General features: G+C 43.4%; 1 protein-coding gene across 3 annotated transcripts in view; it reads right to left on the bottom strand.

Annotated features, from left to right (window-relative positions):
* Positions 1–3,659: 3,659 nt before the first annotated feature.
* Positions 3,660–18,428, bottom strand: part of pde8b (phosphodiesterase 8B) — a 93,947-nt gene continuing 79,178 nt past the window's right edge. For all 3 annotated transcript variants that reach the window (XM_046317606.1, XM_046317605.1, XM_046317607.1), the window contains exons 17-22: positions 18,312–18,428; positions 14,950–15,167; positions 14,329–14,467; positions 11,597–11,764; positions 8,629–8,758; positions 3,660–7,490 (exon numbers count right to left, since the gene is read on the bottom strand). The exon at positions 18,312–18,428 is cut by the window's right edge and continues 82 nt beyond it. In XM_046317606.1, coding sequence (XP_046173562.1) covers positions 7,381–7,490; positions 8,629–8,758; positions 11,597–11,764; positions 14,329–14,467; positions 14,950–15,167; positions 18,312–18,428 — 882 coding nt within the window. In that variant the 3' untranslated portion in view covers positions 3,660–7,380. The remainder of the gene's footprint in view (positions 7,491–8,628; positions 8,759–11,596; positions 11,765–14,328; positions 14,468–14,949; positions 15,168–18,311) is intronic.

Raw genomic sequence — 18,428 nt, 5'->3', positions numbered from 1 at the left:
AAAGTGGAAACAACATCGTTGTCATCACCATTGTTGCATGTGCTGCATTGACCATGCAGACTGAACGAAAGTGTCTCGTGATCAAGCAACAACAAATGCGCTCCTCGAGTGACAGGGGGTGGGACTAGGTCTATGTGGAAAGCGGCATGGAGAGAGAGAGAGCGGAGACGGATAGCTCAAGTAGCGGAGTAAACTATAAAAATGGATGTTACACACGGCGTATCACATTTAACAAACCCAACATTCAACACAGTGCCACCAACATGGCCCTCTACCAAGGACTATGGGCTCTCCTTCTCTGTGGCCGACGTCAGTAAAACATTAACACGTGTTAACCCTGGCAAGGCTGCCGGCCCAGACAATGTCCCTACTGTAGCCGCGTCCTCAGAGCATACGCAGACCAGCTGGCTGGTGTGTTTACGGGCATATTCAATCTCTCCCTATCCCAGTCTGCTGTCCCCACATGCTTCAAGATGACCACCATTGTTCCTGTACCCAAGAAGGCAAAGGTAACTGAACTTAATGACTTACCTCTGTCATCATGAAGTGCTTTGAGAGACTAGTCAAGGATCATATCACCTCTACCTTACCTGCCACCCTCGACCCACTTCAATTTGCTTACCGCCCCAATAGGTCCACAGACGACGCAATCACCATCACACTGCACACTGCCCTATTCTATCTGGACAAGAAGAGTACCTATGGAAGAATGCTGTTTATTGACTATAGCTCAACATTCAACACCATAATACCCTCCAAGCTCAGGGTCTGAACCCCGCTCTGTGCAACTGGGTCCTGGACTTCCTGACGGGCCGCCCCCAGGTAGTGAAGGTAGGAAACATCACATCACCTCCGCTGATCCTCAACACTGGGGCCCCACATTGGTGTGTGCTCAGCCCCCTCCTGTACTCCCTGTTCACCTATGACTACATAGCCAAGCACGCCTCCAACTCAATCATCAAGTTTGCAGAAGACACAACAGTAGTAGGCTTGATTACCAACGATGATGAGACAGCCTACAGGGAGGAGGTATGGGCTCAGGGATTGTGGTGCCTGGAAAACAACCTCTCACTCAACGTCACCAAAACAAAGGAGATGATCGTGGAGATGATTGAAACAGAAGAGGGTGCACCCCCCTATCTACATCGACAGGACCGCAGTGGAGAAGGTGGAAAGCTTCAAGTTCCTTGGCGTACACATCATTGACAAACTGAAATGGTCCACCCACACAGACAGTGTGGTGAAGAAGGCGCAGCAGAACCTCTTCAACCTCAGGAGGCTAAAGAAATGTGACTTGTCACCTAAAACCCTCACAAACTTTTACAGATGCACAATTGAAAGCATCCTGTCGGACTGTATCACCGCCTGGTACAGCAACTGCACCGCCCGCAACCGCAAGGTTCTCCAGAGGGTGGTGTGGACTGCCCAATGCACTACCGGGGGCAAACTACCTGCCCTCCAGGGCACCTACAGCACCCGATGTCACAGGATTGCCAAAAAGGCCAAAAAGATCATCAAGGACATCAACCTTCTGTCATCCAGAAGGTGAGGTCAGTACAGGTGCATCAAAGCTAGGGCCGAGGGACTGAAAAACAGCTTCTATCCCAAGGCCATCAGACTGTTAAACTGCCATCACTAGCACATTAGAGTTTGCTGCCTATAGGCATAGACTAGAAATCACTGGTCACTTTAAGGAATGGAACACTAGTCACTTTAATAATGTTTACATATCTTGCATTACTCATCTCATATGTATATACTGTTTTCTATACTATTCTACGGTATCTTAGTCTATGTATTACTCATCTCATATGTATATACTGTTTTCTATACTATTCTACGGTATCTTAGTCCGTTCCGCTCTGACATCACTTGTCCATGTGTATGTAGTCTAAATTCATTCCTACATAGATGTGTGTGTATTGGGTATATGTTGTGTAATTTGTTTGATATTACTGCACTGTCGGAGCTAGAAGCAGAAGCATTTGATTTGATTTGAGTCAGTGGAGTTCAGGTGAGTCAGAGCAGTACAGGAGTGTGTGCAGTACATGGGTCAGTGGAGTTCAGGTGAGTCAGAGTAGTACAGGAGTCAGTGTATGTCAGTGGAGTGGTGTGATCAGAGGGGCTCTTGGTGAGACAGATTACAGCAGTGACGTCGCTAGGCTTCTGCTAATGCTACACAGCTGTTTCCTGGCTTTGAAGGGGATCGAAACGCTCCTCTGAGACTGGGCTGTAGACTCTCTCACTCTCGCTCTTGATCTCACTCTCTTTCTCTCTCTTTCTCTCTTTTTCTCTCTTTCTTCTTTTCATCCATCACCTCACCACCGCTCAGAGTCCGTCATTGTGATGCCTCCTTCTTGAAGCGCTCTCATCAGTCAACACACGCACGCACGCATGCACACAGTTTAAACACTCACTTACGCTCTCAGCCAAATCACATTTCCTGAGTTGGCTTTTCTTTTTGCACTTCCACTTTGATTTACATTCAGCGTCACTCCGTCAAGGGGAACATATCATTATTTCTGACAAAGATATCTACATATATTTCAGGATTTTTGTATCCCTGGAAATAATCAGAATTCATGTAAACATGACAGTTTTGAAATCATAACTTGTCCCCCCAAAAAGTGGTCTCTTGGCACAATTTACCCTGGGTATGGGGTAGTTGAGCCACGGGACAGGTAAGTTAAGCTGCCTACAAATTTCTGTACTGAATTAAATGTTACCTTTTTACACTATGCCTGTCTCTATTTCCCAAACAGAAAACAACACAATCACAATGACTTTTTTTGTCTTTTAATAATTTTACGCGTCTTTTAAGACAGGCTAGACACCTAACAAACACGTGTAACATAGGCCAGGCCCCGTCGTTAACTCATATCCCAGCGATAATGTCTTGCATTGCACCGGGGAAGAAAGCACTTCAATTTGCTCAACTCGCCATTGGCTCAACTTACCCCAAGGAGACTCCAACTGATCTACTTTAGAAACAAGAACCATGAAACGTCTAACACAATAAATTAATTTGACTTTGGTGAATATCCGTCTTTTGCTTACCACTATTTTTCATGTTGGTTCTCCCTTCACGGACTCCGTACAATTATGACCTCTTCTTAGAAACAAGGGTGGCTCAATTGACCCCACTCTCCCCCTTAATAAAGAAGGGGAAAATACTGTTTTGGTCCTTTTTGGATTTTTATGGCCTTTTGCATTATCCATATTAAGATAAATGCCGTGCAGGTATGATGTCCATAATGTAATGAAACAGGTGTTAAGGTTTTAAAGAGGGGTGGAGTGTATTTAAATGTCCATAAGTGTTCTTAATGTTGTTGGTTTCTAGTGTAGTCATCTGATCACTGTCTCTGAGGTAAATGGATGTGTAATGCCTGTTTGATCCGTCTAGTGACGGTATTTCTTACACATGTTTGTTGGCTCAGTGATTTTACAACTGAAATTGTGTGCATTCCAAGTCTCCAATTTGAATCTGATGTGCTTGTTTGATCTGATGTCCTCAAAGCCTGCATCGTCATCAAGTTGGCCACATTTATTTGCCAAATGTCTGTATGGTTATTTGAACAACTTGTAAACCCTCTCTGGCTTGTTTTTTAAAGCCTCAAAATGAATGTCACAAATTAAAGAAACAACTGTATTTTTTAAAAGACTTTTATTGTTTCTCACATAATACATTTTAAAATAAGTGTCGACAATCAACAACAAAAGAAGACATCCTTTGACACAGGCCCCCCAAAAAATGAAATTATATCTACCCAACCCCTTCTTGGATCCAAGTAGAATAGCTTCTCATTGGGCACAGATGTCATTTCAACATCTAGTTTGGATTTACACTTTGATTGTGACGTCAACTGTAGTGAATTCAACGTAATAATATATATATATTTTTTTAATGATGTCACCATGTCATTGAATTTAGGCTTAAAAAAGTTTTAAAAACCTGAATTCCCTTACGTTGATGACTTTTTGCAAATCCAATCAGTTTTCCACGTTGATTCAACATCATATCTTTTTCAAGTCTATCTGATGATGTAAGTAATTTGTAAGTCGCTCTGGATAAGAGCGTCTGCTAAATGACTTAAATGTAAATGTAAATGATGTGGAAACAACGTTGATGCAACTAGTTTCTGCCCGGTGGGTTGATACACAACTAAACCATCAAGTCCTTCAAAAATACATAAAACATTTCTACAGTATTTTACGTTTGCCTTTTCACAGTCAATAACCACAAAATAAAGCTTATATACATTAATGCTTGCAGAATATCTGTTGGTTGTTCTGCTTGGAAACAATAGAAAATAAAGGGATTGGCACGTTCTCCATACACAGAGTCTCTGACCAATGACAGAGCCGGGTTATAATGACATCACAGTAGATGCCACGCCCTGCTCTCACAGCAGAAGCGGTTCGTCTTTTGAGAGTTCAAAGAAAGGAAAGGATGACAAGCATGTGGGTGTGACATCAGATCTGACCAAAACGCGCTTGACAACAAACAGAAACATAATTCATTGAAAATAGATCAGGTTCTCAATAGAAAACAGTCCATGGGAGACTAGATAGTGGGTTGTTTACGTCAGCAGAAGCTAGGTAGTTTACAGTGTCCTATAGCAGTGAAACTAGCATAGCCTTGACTGAGTGAGTTAAGGCGTTTTGTCTTACCATGTTCTGAAACTAGCACACAGTCATTATCAAACACAAGTTTCTCTCCATAATACTTGTAGTATTCACCAGTATCAAATGACACCCTATTCCCACAAAGCACACTTCTTTGTCACTACATAGGGAATATGGTGCCATTTGGAACAATAAAATACAGGTTAAAATAGTAAGGTTAAGTACTCTATGGCTTTAGTCCGGTGTCTTTGTTCAGCTGCTCGCGAACACAAACGAACCACATGAAGCCAAACAAACCATTTGAAGCCTGAACTCTGAACCCTGTTTTAGAGGAGAGGGTCAAAGTAAGGCACCTTAAAGAAGATCCCTGTGCCTTTGGTTAAATACGTACACCAGTTTTGATTTTGTTGGTTGAATTTACACACATGCACGCACACGCAAACACCTACTTTAAACTCAAAGCGTGTCACCCATTCACAGCACTTCTGACCCTGTCTTGTATGGCCGTTGCTGTTGCACAAGGAAATGACCTGAAACTGCATTCCCCACTGCCAACCACTGGAGGGAGACAACTACGCAGTAATGTGATTCTAGATGACAAGAGAACGAAATGGACGGACAGCATGTTTTATGATAGTGACATTTGAAATCATATTTTAATAGCAGTCTAGCCTGAGTTGAAAACTGAACCAAACAGAACCAAGTAGCAGTAGAGTGTGCTGGGAGCAGAAAGTGCTTTTTTCCCAGCGAGGATCCAAAGACAGGGTCAATCTAAAATAACCCCATATACCCTTGATAGTGCACTACTTTTGAAAAGAGTAGTGAAACACAGTTCACTATATAGGCAATCGAGTGTATTTAAGATGCAACTGTTTAAGCCCCAAGAGCTAAGTGTGCCAGTCTTCCACCCCATAAATATCTGTCCCAAAAGTAGGGCACTACATAGGGAATAGGGTGTAATTCGAGCCAGGACCAGCCGAGTATTTCATGCTGTCTGTCCCATGGTGGTTTCATCAGGCTCTTGTGAGGCGGCTCTCTGCTCAGACCACACTACCATGCTACTTCACAACGGACCAGCAACACATTACCGGGAGGCAGGAGGGACAAAAAGCAGTTGGAAAATGAAACGCACTCCTACTATTGCACCGAACACCACATGCACAACTGAAATGTTAGAAATCACAGAGTTGTGCTTTGGAATAGCATTTTGCTTAGCCAATGCTAATTAGTTCCCTTCGTATTTGGAGATTGCAATTAGCTACAGTATGTGTCCACTTCAATGTGCCTTTGATGTTTAAATGAATGTACTGTTTCACTGGAGCTTTATGACCCATTTAAAGTAATGAATTAGGACCAGCTTCAATACAAGCTGTCATAAAACAGTACACTGGCCTTACTGTCGCTCAGATAATTCACTGCTGTGGCTTCTAAGTTGTAAAGATCAACTGTACTTAATATATACTGCTGTTTTTCCCCCACTTGTTGCTAATAGAGTTAGAATACTGTTCTAATGCTGTTCCCACTAAGCCCCAGTGTTCTCTTTTAAGAGCCATGTCTGGAGCTGAGTTCCAGAGGGGGCAGAGTGAGGGCTGGTTCTAGCCCCAGGGGGGGAGCATGGTGGTGGGCGAGCTGCCCGTGAGGCCTGGCTCTCTGAGCAAAGCTCTGGTTTTCCCCCGTAGAGAGAGATATTACAGCAGTCAGTTCAGCTGGACTCTGCTCTGTAACACACACACACACACACACACACACACACACACACACACACACACACACACACACACACACACACACACACACACACACACACACACACACACACACACACACACACACACACACACACACACACACTTCTGTTTTACTCCGCCTAACTGGGCTTATCAGAGCTCAATATTACCTAATACTTCCATCTGGAGAGAGAACAAGGAGAGCTAAGTTACAGTTTTATAAGTTGGCTGTGTGTGTGTGTGTGTGTGTGTGTGTGTGTGTGTGTGTGTGTGTGTGTGTGTGTGAGAGAGATTCAGGGAACAGGTTTCTCTCTACATACTTTAGTTCTGTGCTCTCTCCTCTTTTATTCCTGGTACAGTAGAAGTAGTTAATGTGTCAGCAAACCTTTGGTACCCACATCACCACACACTACTGTAGGGACTAAGCAAGGACGGACAGAAATCAGAGGTACGACAAACAACAGCAGACACTTGCCTGAGATAAAAGAAACGGATATAGAACACAGACAACATCACAGGGAAGAAAATAAAAGATGTGAGAAAGTGACATGTTTTTTCGAGCTGCTAAAGTGCGGTTGGTTGGGATAGATTGTCAGGAGGGCTGTAGAGTCACATTAGGGGCCCAAGAGGAACCACAGATGGGTTGTAAGAGGCTGGAGAGTCTCAGTGGGCAATTCTCAAATGTCCCCCTATTCGCTATGTCGTGCACTACTTATGACCAGAGGGCCCCCCCCATCCGATAACTAGGGATGGGAAAGATGTCTGCACAGAAGGAGAGCACTATATGGGGAGTTGGGGTGTAATTTGTCAGCCGGTATGTCAGTCCCCTGGTCTCTTCTGAGGGCTCCAAGCTGCAGACTCCGAGGTCTACAGACTCTTGACGTCTACAGTCCATTGTGTGTGGAGCTGGGTAGAATCATCGTGGGATGGGCTTAATACCAGCGCCAGGCTACATTCGCTGTCTCTCCCAGCCCAATGAGAGGGAGGGATGGAGGGATAAGGGGAGAGAGAGGGAGGGATGGAGGGGTCACGGAGGAGGGGCCGGCCGCAGGCTCTTGCACTTCATGTCGTCCAGACCCTTCCAGTATTTGTAGTTCTCCGACAGGTGCTCCATGAGGCCAGGTAGACTGGCGAAGGCTGGGGGGGGTTAGAGGAGATTTTGAGGTTAACGCAGACAAACACATGCGCCAGCGGAAATGACAGCTGGTGCGACTGGGTCTCAGGCAGCGTGTGTGTCTGTTGTTTACTTCCTAGTTTCCGACTCATTTGTTACCCCTCTGCATGAGCCTGACCTGGCAACCACCCGGCAATAGCCCAGGCCTGACCCTGATTCATTAAAACCTGCTGTGTGAGTGCATATGTGCGATATGATTGTGTGTGTGTGTGTGTGTGTCACAAAACTGAAGCACAAAGGCTGAGTTTAGAACAGGCAAGTCCAATTCTGATATTTTTCCCACTAATTGGTCGTTTGACCAATCACGTCAGATCTTTTTACAACAGATCTTTTTCACAGCTGATCTGATTGGCCAAAGATCCGAATTGGGCTGCCTGTCTAAACGCAGCCTTTATGCTTCTGCGTGTGTGAATGTGTGCACTTTATGTGTACTTGTGTGTATGTGTGTGTGTCTGTGCTAGTGAGTGTGTGTACAGTAGGTCCTGCTTCACTGCGTTTTGACTTAACCCCTCCGGCCCCCGGATACACCCCCCCCCCCCTCCCCCAGTCCCAGTGGCCTCTAGGAACTTTTCCGTGACATCAGCAGTTTTATTGAATTTAAACACGTGTTCTCTTCTCTGGTGGAGGGGGTGGGGGGGGGGGGGGGGGGTGACCTCCAGCAACACCCCAACGTCAGAGGGAACGGTGAAATGGGGAATAACTGTATACTATTCTCTTTTGACCCCTCCCTCTCTCCTTCCTCTGGCCTACTGTGCTCCACTGTGACGTGAGAAGGAAGAATCTACCTCTTTTACAGGGATGGAGGGAATAGAAGAGAGGAGGAGAGGAGAGGAGGGAAGGCATGGGAAAGTTCTGTTTCCATATTTCCTCCCCCCTCCCTGTGGGTCCTCTGTTTGTGTGTGTGTGTGTGTGTGTGTGTGTGTGTGTGTGTGTGTGTGTGCGTGTGTGCGTGTGTGTGTGTGCGCGTGTGTGTGTGTGCGTGTGTGCGTGTGTGTGCGTGCGTGTGCGTGTGTGTCTGTGTGTGTGTGTGTGTGTGTGTGTGTGTGTGTGTGTGTGCGTGTGTGCGCGTGCGCGTGTGCGTGTGTGTGTGTGTGCTCTTACCATCCCAAGCGTCAAACATGTCTGTGATGAAGTAGTCTATGAAGGAGATCTGAGACTTGGGGATACTACAGGTGTTCCTGTCAAAGACAGGCATGACCACCGGTAGACCCTGTCTCTTCTCCTCATCAGTCTGAAATATAAGGATAGATTCACACACAGGTTAACACCCACACACATACTGCAGTATACAAGAGATATATATATGTACACAGTCGCACCGCATACGGATGTATTTATCCAAATACTTGTGGATACATTTGTTAAAAATGGATGTAATACCTGACAATGTTCCAGAAAGGCATGGCATGACATCTAGTCTACAGCGTGGCCAATATGTTTCCTAATTTGGCTCCTTAAATGAATAAACTTTACATATTGATTGACGGAGATTGTTTTTTGGGGGACCACCAAGCCAAAACTGTGATATCATTTAAATTGTGATGGTGAATAAAAAAATGTCAAACTAAGGATTTGACAAAGATGTTACATTCTGTCATGAAGAGCATAAGTTTTCCCATCTCAAAAAAGTAAGTGCCTCTCTTCTGCTGAATTAAATAACGAAACAAATCCAGTGCCCACGGTCGGGCACTGAGCTGTCTTTATTATTACTGTTCTTATTTAAACAAAAACTACACATCCTAAAACGCTCCGGAATATGTCCAAGTGTAGGTCTAGGACCTGCGCTTCCAATGAGTGGTATTATATGTAGGTCTAGGACCTGTGCTTCCAATGAGTGGTAGTATATATAGGTCTAGGACCTGTGCTTCCAATGAGTGGTATTATATGTAGGTCTAGGACCTGCGCTTCCAATGAGTGGTATTATATGTAGGTCTAGGACCTGCGCTTCCAATGAGTGGTATTATATGTAGGTCTAGGACCTGCGCTTCCAATGAGTGGTATTATATGTAGGTCTAGGACCTGCGCTTCCAATGAGTGGTATTATATGTAGGTCTAGGACCTGTGCTTCCAATGAGTGGTATTATATTTAGGTCTAGGACCTGCGCTTCCAATGAGTGGTATTATATGTAGGTCTAGGACCTGTGCTTCCAATGAGTGGTATTATATGTAGGTCTAGGACCTGTGCTTCCAATGAGTGGTATTATATGTAGGTCTAGGACCTGTGCTTCCAATGAGTGGTATTATATGGCTCTAGAGTGGATGGGTAGCAGTGTTATGTTGCGTAAATAACCAAGTGAAATTGCCACATCTGGGAAAAATCCACTTGAACGGTCCTCCGACTGGTAATTACTAGTTAAAATCAGCCATGAATCCCCTTGTGACAGGGCATGGAAGCTTGTTGTGTGCAACAGGGAGGGGCAATTTAATGGAAGATCCACATACATTTTTGGGTTGGTAAAGCATTGCTAGCTTGTCTATCTAGGGGTAACAGGGTGGACGTGTTATGTTCGACCCGCTCAGCTTTTCAACACAAAACAATCTGAAAATGGGCAAAAAGAGCACAACCAGCTCCCCTTTCTTTACACAATGATTGGACCGTTAGATGCTCAATGCTTCTTTAGAAATAAATAAGAGTTCAATTCACGTAACAGGGTGAACCTTAAAATGAGGGACATACATAAATGAATCACTAATCACCATGAATAAATAATCATCTTCGTAAATAACTTGGTCAAAGCAACAAAATAACTAGGTCTTTACAATGATGGCGAACACTTGGGAGTCTTTTGTTTTTGGGGGGGGGGGTTAGTGGGTTAAAATCTTCCCTAGATGTCACAAAGTCAAGTCTTCTTTTTCATAATGACAATCAGAGTTAATGAATTCTCTGTGGTCTATGTTAAAGGGCACTTTCATATGACATATTGCGCTCAATTTCCACTTAACACCCTCATTTTGTGGAATGACCCAATACATATTAAGTTCTGCTCATTGGACGTTGGTTGGAGCGCTCTCCCAAAGTTTGTTTGTTGATCTGTCAAATGGACAATGAAAGACGTGGAGTCACTTACATGATTGATCATGTATAATGTTTGTTGTCATTTCCGTAGTCATTTAAATGCACGTTAGTGTTTTTAGTATGCTTTTGGTATGCGTTAAGTACAACACAAATGCATTTTGACAAAATATATTGTAGCGGCCGCAGCCTATTAGAACAGGGTTTGTTAAACTGTAGTTTGGGGACCCAAAGTGAGCCCTGAGCACGTGAACAGTCGATCATGAGTTAGGAGTAAAACATTTATAATGACGCACTATTTCTTCTTAGTTTGAGGACAATACATTTCACATTTGGGTCTTGAGCTATTTGCCATACATTTAAATAAAAAAATATATCTCTTACAAATACATTTAAATGCATGTTGGAATATATTAAACAAAACATTTCCAATTACATTTAAAAAATATATCAATAAATACTTGTAAAAAGAATCATTCGATTTTCCAAAGCATTTAACATATATTGTGAAAAACATTTTATATACGATTATATATACATTTGAAATACATTCTGTAATACATGTTGAATGTATTAAAAAATATATAAATATAAAATACATTATTTGGCCAATTTAAAATATATCACAAGTATCCTAATTTTTTTTATCGAAAATATATTACAAAAAAAGATATATGTATGGGAAAACACAAATACATTTCCCACACTGTACTGTATACCACCAGACAGACAGACAGTGATAGAGGCAGAAAGAGAAAGGGAGAAAAGGTCGGGAACAGATCTATTGGTGCACACAGATAGCTAAGTAGACAGTTGTTAAGGTCAGAATTGCCAGCTGCAGACACTGTCCTACAGCAGGAGAAAGGTCAAACCTGCTAATGACATACTATGACACCCTCTCCCGCCTTTCTTAGAGTGTTGAGCCGGGTTAAAACCACTCTGAACACAGCTGATTTTAGCTGAAGTTTTGGTTAGGAGTACTACGACCTGCCTCCAAAACCATTTTGAATAGATCATCAGTTTGTACACTTTTTTATACACACATTGCCCACTCACCTGTGCGAAGTACTCCTCTGAGATGCGTCCGGCCCATTCTATGCAGAGCTCCAGGGGTCTGCAGGGGTTGGCCACGTCAGCACACTTTATCATCATCCTCTTGATCAGCAGCCGGTTCTCTGGGCTGTTCCTGATACTGGCTGGGCCCTCGCTGTCACTGCCTTCACTCTTGTTACAGAGAAACGCGCACAGACAAGGTCAGAAACGTACACAGACAAGGTCAGAAAGGGTCAGAGACACACACAGACAAGGTCAGAGACGCACACAGACAAGGTCAGAAACGTACACAGACAAGGTCAGAAAGGCACACAGACAGGGTCAGAGACACACACAGACAAGGTCAGAAACGCACACAGACAAGGTCAGAAACGCACACAGACAAGGTCAGAAACGCACACAAACAGGGTCAGAGACACAAACACACACGCAGACACACACATATGGATGCTTAAAGAACAAAGAGGAACATTTGTGAGATGCAGACAAAATGAAAGGAGTGCTTGACGCCATCTGTCAAGCATGGTGGAGGCAATGTGATGGTCTGGGGGTGCTTTGGTGGTGGTAAAGTGAGAGATTTGTACAGGGTAAAAGGGATCTTGAAGAAGGAAGGCTATCACTCCATGTGGACAGTGCTTAACTTGAGCCAATTTCCTCCTACAACAGGACAATGACCCAAAGCACGCCTCCAAACTCTGCAATAACTATTTAGGGAAGAAGCAGTCAGCTGGTATTCTGTCTATAATGGAGTGGCCAGCACAGTCACCGGATCTCAACCCTATTGAGCTGTTGTGGGAGCAGCTTCACCGTATGGTACGTAAGAAGTGCCCATCAAGCCAATCCAACTGGTGGGAGGTGCTTCAGGAAGCACGGGGTGAAATCTCTTCAGATTACCAAATAAACAACTAGAATGCCAAAGGTCTGCAAAGCTGTAATTGATGCAAATGGAGGATTCTTTGAAAAAAAGCCAAGTTTGAAGGACACAATTATTATTTCAATTAAAAATCATTATCTATACGTCTTGACTATATGTCTTATTCATTTTGCAACTGTTTTCATGTATGTTTTCATGGAAAACAAGGACATTTCTAAGTGACACCAAACTTTTGAATGGTATATATATATGATTTCCTAAATATACATACATACATACATACATACATACATACATACATACATACATACATACATACATACATACATACATACATACATACATACATACATACATACATACATACATACATACATACATACATACATACATACATACATACATACATACATACATACATACATACATACATACATACATACGTATATAGTATTTAGTCAGCCACCAATTGTGCAAGTTCTCCCACTTAAAAAGATGAGAGAGGCCTGTAATTTTCATCATAGGTACACTTCAACATTTTAGGATTTTTAATGAATTTATTTGCAAATTATGGTGTAAAATAAGTATTTGGTCAATAACAAACGTTTCTCAATACTTTGTTATATACCCTTTGTTGGCAATGACAGAAGTCAAACGTTTTATGTTTTCACAAGGTTGTCACACACTGTTGCTGGTATTTTGGCCCATTCCTCCATGCAGATCTCCTCTAGAGCAGTGATGTTTTGGGGCTGTTGCTGGGCAACACGGATTTTCAACTCCCTCCAAAGATTTTCTATGGGGTTGAGATCTGGAGACTGGCTAGGCCACTCCAGGACCTTGAAATTCTTCTTACGAAGCCACTCCTTAGTTACACGGGCGGTGTGTTTGGGATCATTGTCATGCTGAAAGACCCAGCCACATTTAATCTTCAATGCCCTTGCTGATGGAAGGAGGTTTTCACTCAAAATCTCACAATACATTGTTGTCATTGCAGGCAATCTCAACGCTGTGCTTTACAGGGAAGACATCCTCCTCCCTCATGTGGTACCCTTCCTGCAGGTTCATCCTGACATGACCCTTCAGCATGACAATGCCACCAGCCATACTGCTCGTTCTGTGCGTGATTTCCTGCAAGACAGGAATGTCAGTGTTCTGCCATGGCCAGCGAAGAGTCCGGATCTCAATCCCATTGAGTACGTCTGGGACCTGTTGGATCAGAGGGTGAGGGCTAGGGACATTCCCCCCAGAAATGTCCAGGAACTTGCAGGTGCCTTGGTGGAAGAGTGGGGTAACATCTCACAGCAAGAACTGGCAAATCTGGTGCAGTCCATGAGGAGGAGATGCACTGCAGTACTTAATGCAGCTGGTGGCCACATCAGATACTTACTGATACTTTTGATTTATTTTGACACCCCCTTTGTTCAGGGACACATTATTCCATTTCTGTTAGTCACATATCTGTGGAACTTGTTCAGTTTATGTCTCAGTTGTTGAATCTTGTTATGTTCATACAAATATTTACACATGGACTTGGTTTGCTGAAAATAAATGCAGTTGACAGCGAGAGGATGTTTATTTTTTTGCTGAGTTTATACGTATATATATTAGTATTTTCCATTCCCACACCACAATGAGCAGATGTTAATTACTTTATTATGTAATAATAAATTGCACACGGACGCTAACACACACACACACACACACACACACACACACACACACACACACACACACACACACACACACACACACACACACACACACACACACACACACACACACACACACACACACACACACACACACACACACACACACACACACACACACACACACACACACAGTAGGGTGTGTGTCTTACGTTTGAGCTGGACTCCTCGATGGCAGCCATTGGTTTGTTGATGCTGTTGGCAAACTTGTTGACGTGTTCAAAATGGCGGGTCATCTCTGTAGCCAGCACCATGTCAATGATGGCCTGCCTCAATGTCCGGAACTGAGTCCTAATATAAACACACACACAGAGAGGGGGTTACAGGATTAGGATAATCAACTGTCCTCAATGTTTTCCAAGAAGTTCTGGGTTCATACACATCTAGAAGTGAATCACATCACATGATTTGCTCCAGGGTCCATATCTGTCGCCAGTGGTTACGTGATCCCTCTTATGGCGTAGAGGAAGAGGCATGTCAATTCATTCTTCTGACAAGGACATGGCCTCTGGTTTGGAATTCTACTGTGGAAACACTTTAGGCTTCAGGTGGAAACCACCTTTTACTTTCCTAAACTCTATGTGACTCTAGCCTGGTCCCAGATCTGTTTGTGCTGTCTTGCCAACTCTTATGGTCATTGACATGCCGGTGACATTGACCATAGGAGTTGGCAAGACAGCACAAAGGTATGGAAGACAGCACAAACAGATATGGGATTGGGCTAGGCTATCGATGTTCTTGAAGATGTTGCTCTAAACTCTGTGTGACTGTACCTGTCGATGTTCTTGAAGATGTTGCTCTTGCTGTCCCTGACGGTGAGTTGGAAGGCGAGGGCGGCGTGGTGACTCTCTAACACAGCCGTGTCATTGTACAGGATGGCCAGCTCACTTCCTGCATTGCACAGGAAGCTGTTGGTCCTCCCCGGGTGGTCCACGTCATGGACCGTCGCCGCGATCAATGCAGCCACCTCATCCAGTTGGTCTAGACTGCCCTGAGAAGAGGATACAACCAGGAAGTAATGGTACTTAACTACAAGGAATAGAAATTTGACATTTTTCTACAGATTTTGTTTTTGAGTACTTGAGTACTTGGAAAAAAAGAAGCAATTACATCCTCAAGTCTTATTGGGTATGACGCTACAAGGTTGGCACAGCTGTATTTGGGGAGTTTCTCCTATTCTTCTCGGCAGATCCTCTCAAGCTCTGTCAGGTTGGATGGGGAGCGTCGCTGCACAGCTATTTTCAGGTCTCTCCAGAGATGTTCGATCAGGTTCAAACCCGGGCTCTGGCTGGGCAACTCAAGGACATTCAGGGACCACTCCTGTGTTGTCTTAGCTATGTGCTTAGGGTAGTTGTCCTGTTGGAAGTTGAAACTTCACCCCAGTCTGAGGTCCTGAGCGCTCTCGAGCAGGTTTTCATCAATGATCTCGCTCTCCGTTTATCTTTCCCCACAGCATGATGCTGCCACCACCAGACGTTCTGCCCCTGAACAGGCAGTTAACCCATTGTTCCTAGGCCGTCATTGAAAATAAGAATTTGTTCTTAACTGACTTGCCTAGTTAAATAAAGGTCAAATAAAAACATTAAAATGCTTCACCATAGGGATGGTGCCAGGTTTCCTCCAGATATGACGCTTGGCATTCATGCCAAAGAGTTCGATCGTGGTTTCATCAGACCAGAAAATCTTGTTTCTCATGGCCTGAGAGTCTTTAGGTGCCTTTTGGCAAACTCCAAGTGGGCTGTCATGTGCCTTTTACTGAGAAGTGGCTTCCATCTGGCCACTTTACCATAAAGGCCTGATTGGTGGAGTACTACAGAGATGGTTGTCCTTCTGGAAGATTCTACCATCTCCACAGAGGAACACTGGAGCTCTGTCAGAGTGACCATTGGGTTCTTGGCCACTTCCCTGACCAAGGCCATTCTCCCCCGATTGCTCAGTTTGGCCGGGCGTCCAACTCTAGGAAGAGTCTTGGTGGTTCCAAACTTTTCCAGTTAAGAATGATGGAAACCACTGGGTTCTTGGGGACCTTCAATGCTACAGAAATTAATTTGTTATTTAACTGACTTGCCTAGTTAAATAAAAAGTAACATAAACGGATTATATTATGGAACACAATCTCCAAAAAGCTTGCTTGTAGAAGGCTGTGTAATGGCATAGCACTGTTTTGTTCATTTAGCAGACAAGACGTTCCTATTTCCCGAGCCCTTATACCAGTTAAGACACAACTATTTTATGCCAGTGCGAAGTGATGCGCATCTCGTGTCTGGAACAGTTATTTTCAAAGAGTGATCATTTGAAACGGGGCTGAATTTGGTGAGTTAAAAGAAAACATTTTCAGGTTACAAACCAAAACGGCTTCTTCTATGTACAGACGTTCAATTTAGTTTATTCTGCATGTTCTTTGGAATTTTTCTAAAATGGAATCACAATTCCACATTGAAAACTGCATGGTGATTAATTTCAGCCATGGCATCAGTTTGGTGAGTAGGCCAATGCTTAACGACTCTGATGAAAATACGCTTCGTCTTGATTAAACCAATGTTTTTGCATATTTTCATGTCTATGTTTAGGGGTTGGGGGGTTATAGCCAGAGATGGCAAAAATGTCAAAATACAATTACCGAAATACCATAAAGATTCATGTATTTAATCAAAATACAGAACTGCAACAACATTTTCAATAACGGTTACTAAAAAAGATGTTTTCGCTATGACTATGATATGTTGTCTATCTACCTTAGTTGGGCAAGTCACTCTGGATAGAACATGTAAATGTGTATGTGGAAAATGAACATATCAAAATGAACCGCAAAGCACACTGGGTATTATTGGCCTTGTTTTAGGGTGGAGCTCATTAGAATATACTCAGTATGCTTTGCAATTGTTCATTGTTCATACAAAACAGAAAATACATTGAAGTGTAGTTCAGCCCAGTGAAATTCAAAATACTCAGAAGAAATAAAAAAAATGCGCATTTCAAATACTGTAACAGAAATACTGCTATCTCTGGTTATAGCCTAAACTAACAACTTCTAAATGACACTAGTAGTTCGCAAAGTAGCCTAAACCGGAAAATAGACGGGAAGCAAATATTCCAAACCTGCAGCGGTCGTTGTTAGAACACATATTTCCCTATTTCAATCAACCAGTCCATTTTGAATATGTGATAAAACTGTCATCATTTAGCAAGAAGTGCAGCTTGTGTATCCCATCAGTTTGATACACTTTTATAGGCATTTACATCTGTAGGCCTAATGGAAGCTTGTGTGCGCACTCAGCACGCGTGTGAAGAGGCAGCGGTCGGAACGCAATTGAGGGATTGAGACACCGGGGGGATTTAGTGAGAAGAACTGTGTGACGCTTGGTTTGGTTTCTTTTTTTTTTGTGCTCCGCAAATGCACATGTACAAATGGACCACTGGAGTCAAAGCAAACGAACGTTGTCTCCAAGAAAACATTTCGATCGCTGGTTAAAGATCACGTTTTGACGCCCGTTTGAGCGCTCGATTACCCATGCCCAAATGTCTGAGATCGTGCATAAGCTATAAATACTGTAAGTCTCTCTCAGCATAACCTCATACTCAACAAAGGAATAATACCTAAAAAAAAATGCACGCAATGCGAGCACAACTAATAATAATAATCACTAGCAAATGTTCAGTTTATGACAAGAAAATGAGATATTTATTGGAGGGGATAAGCGGGGAAGAAAAGAAAGGCAATGTATTAGGATCTCATTGCCCGCAAGGCAAAACACGTATTGACTGAGTCCAATGTGAAAACAATAAAAACATCCCCACTCCAACTCTCACTGGTCACTGGCATACATTCATCTCCTGCCAAGCAAAGCAAACTGATACTCTACACGCTGTTGAAAACACATGGCAGGGAATTACATAGATCAACTCATCAGTCAACACACTGAGATGTCAGGCCGCGATAATGTTGCGGTGATACATTCAAGCTAGCTGGTGTCAGTAGTCATTTCACTTGTGAAAGTAGTTTACGTGTGCACATTCAACCAATCTCTAGGTACAGTGCACTGTTGTATGCTTCCATAGCATATTGCAGGTGTGACCGAAAGGTCTTCATCAGGCCCGCGAGGAGAGTCTTTATCTCTGTGTGTGTTTGGCCTACCTTGACCTTCTCCTTGCGTAGGAAGTAGGCTGTAGCGTGGAGGACGTCAGCGGCGTGGGTGGAGTTGTGGTAGGAGTTGGAGGCGTGGTAATTAGCCTCTATGATCTGGAGCCAGCA

Source organism: Oncorhynchus gorbuscha, linkage group LG20, assembly GCF_021184085.1.
Source record: "Oncorhynchus gorbuscha isolate QuinsamMale2020 ecotype Even-year linkage group LG20, OgorEven_v1.0, whole genome shotgun sequence".
In the NCBI taxonomy this organism is placed as follows: domain Eukaryota; kingdom Metazoa; phylum Chordata; class Actinopteri; order Salmoniformes; family Salmonidae; genus Oncorhynchus; species Oncorhynchus gorbuscha.
The sequence above is the reverse complement of the archived record's forward strand: the minus strand, read 5'-3'. Positions and strand labels throughout refer to the sequence as shown.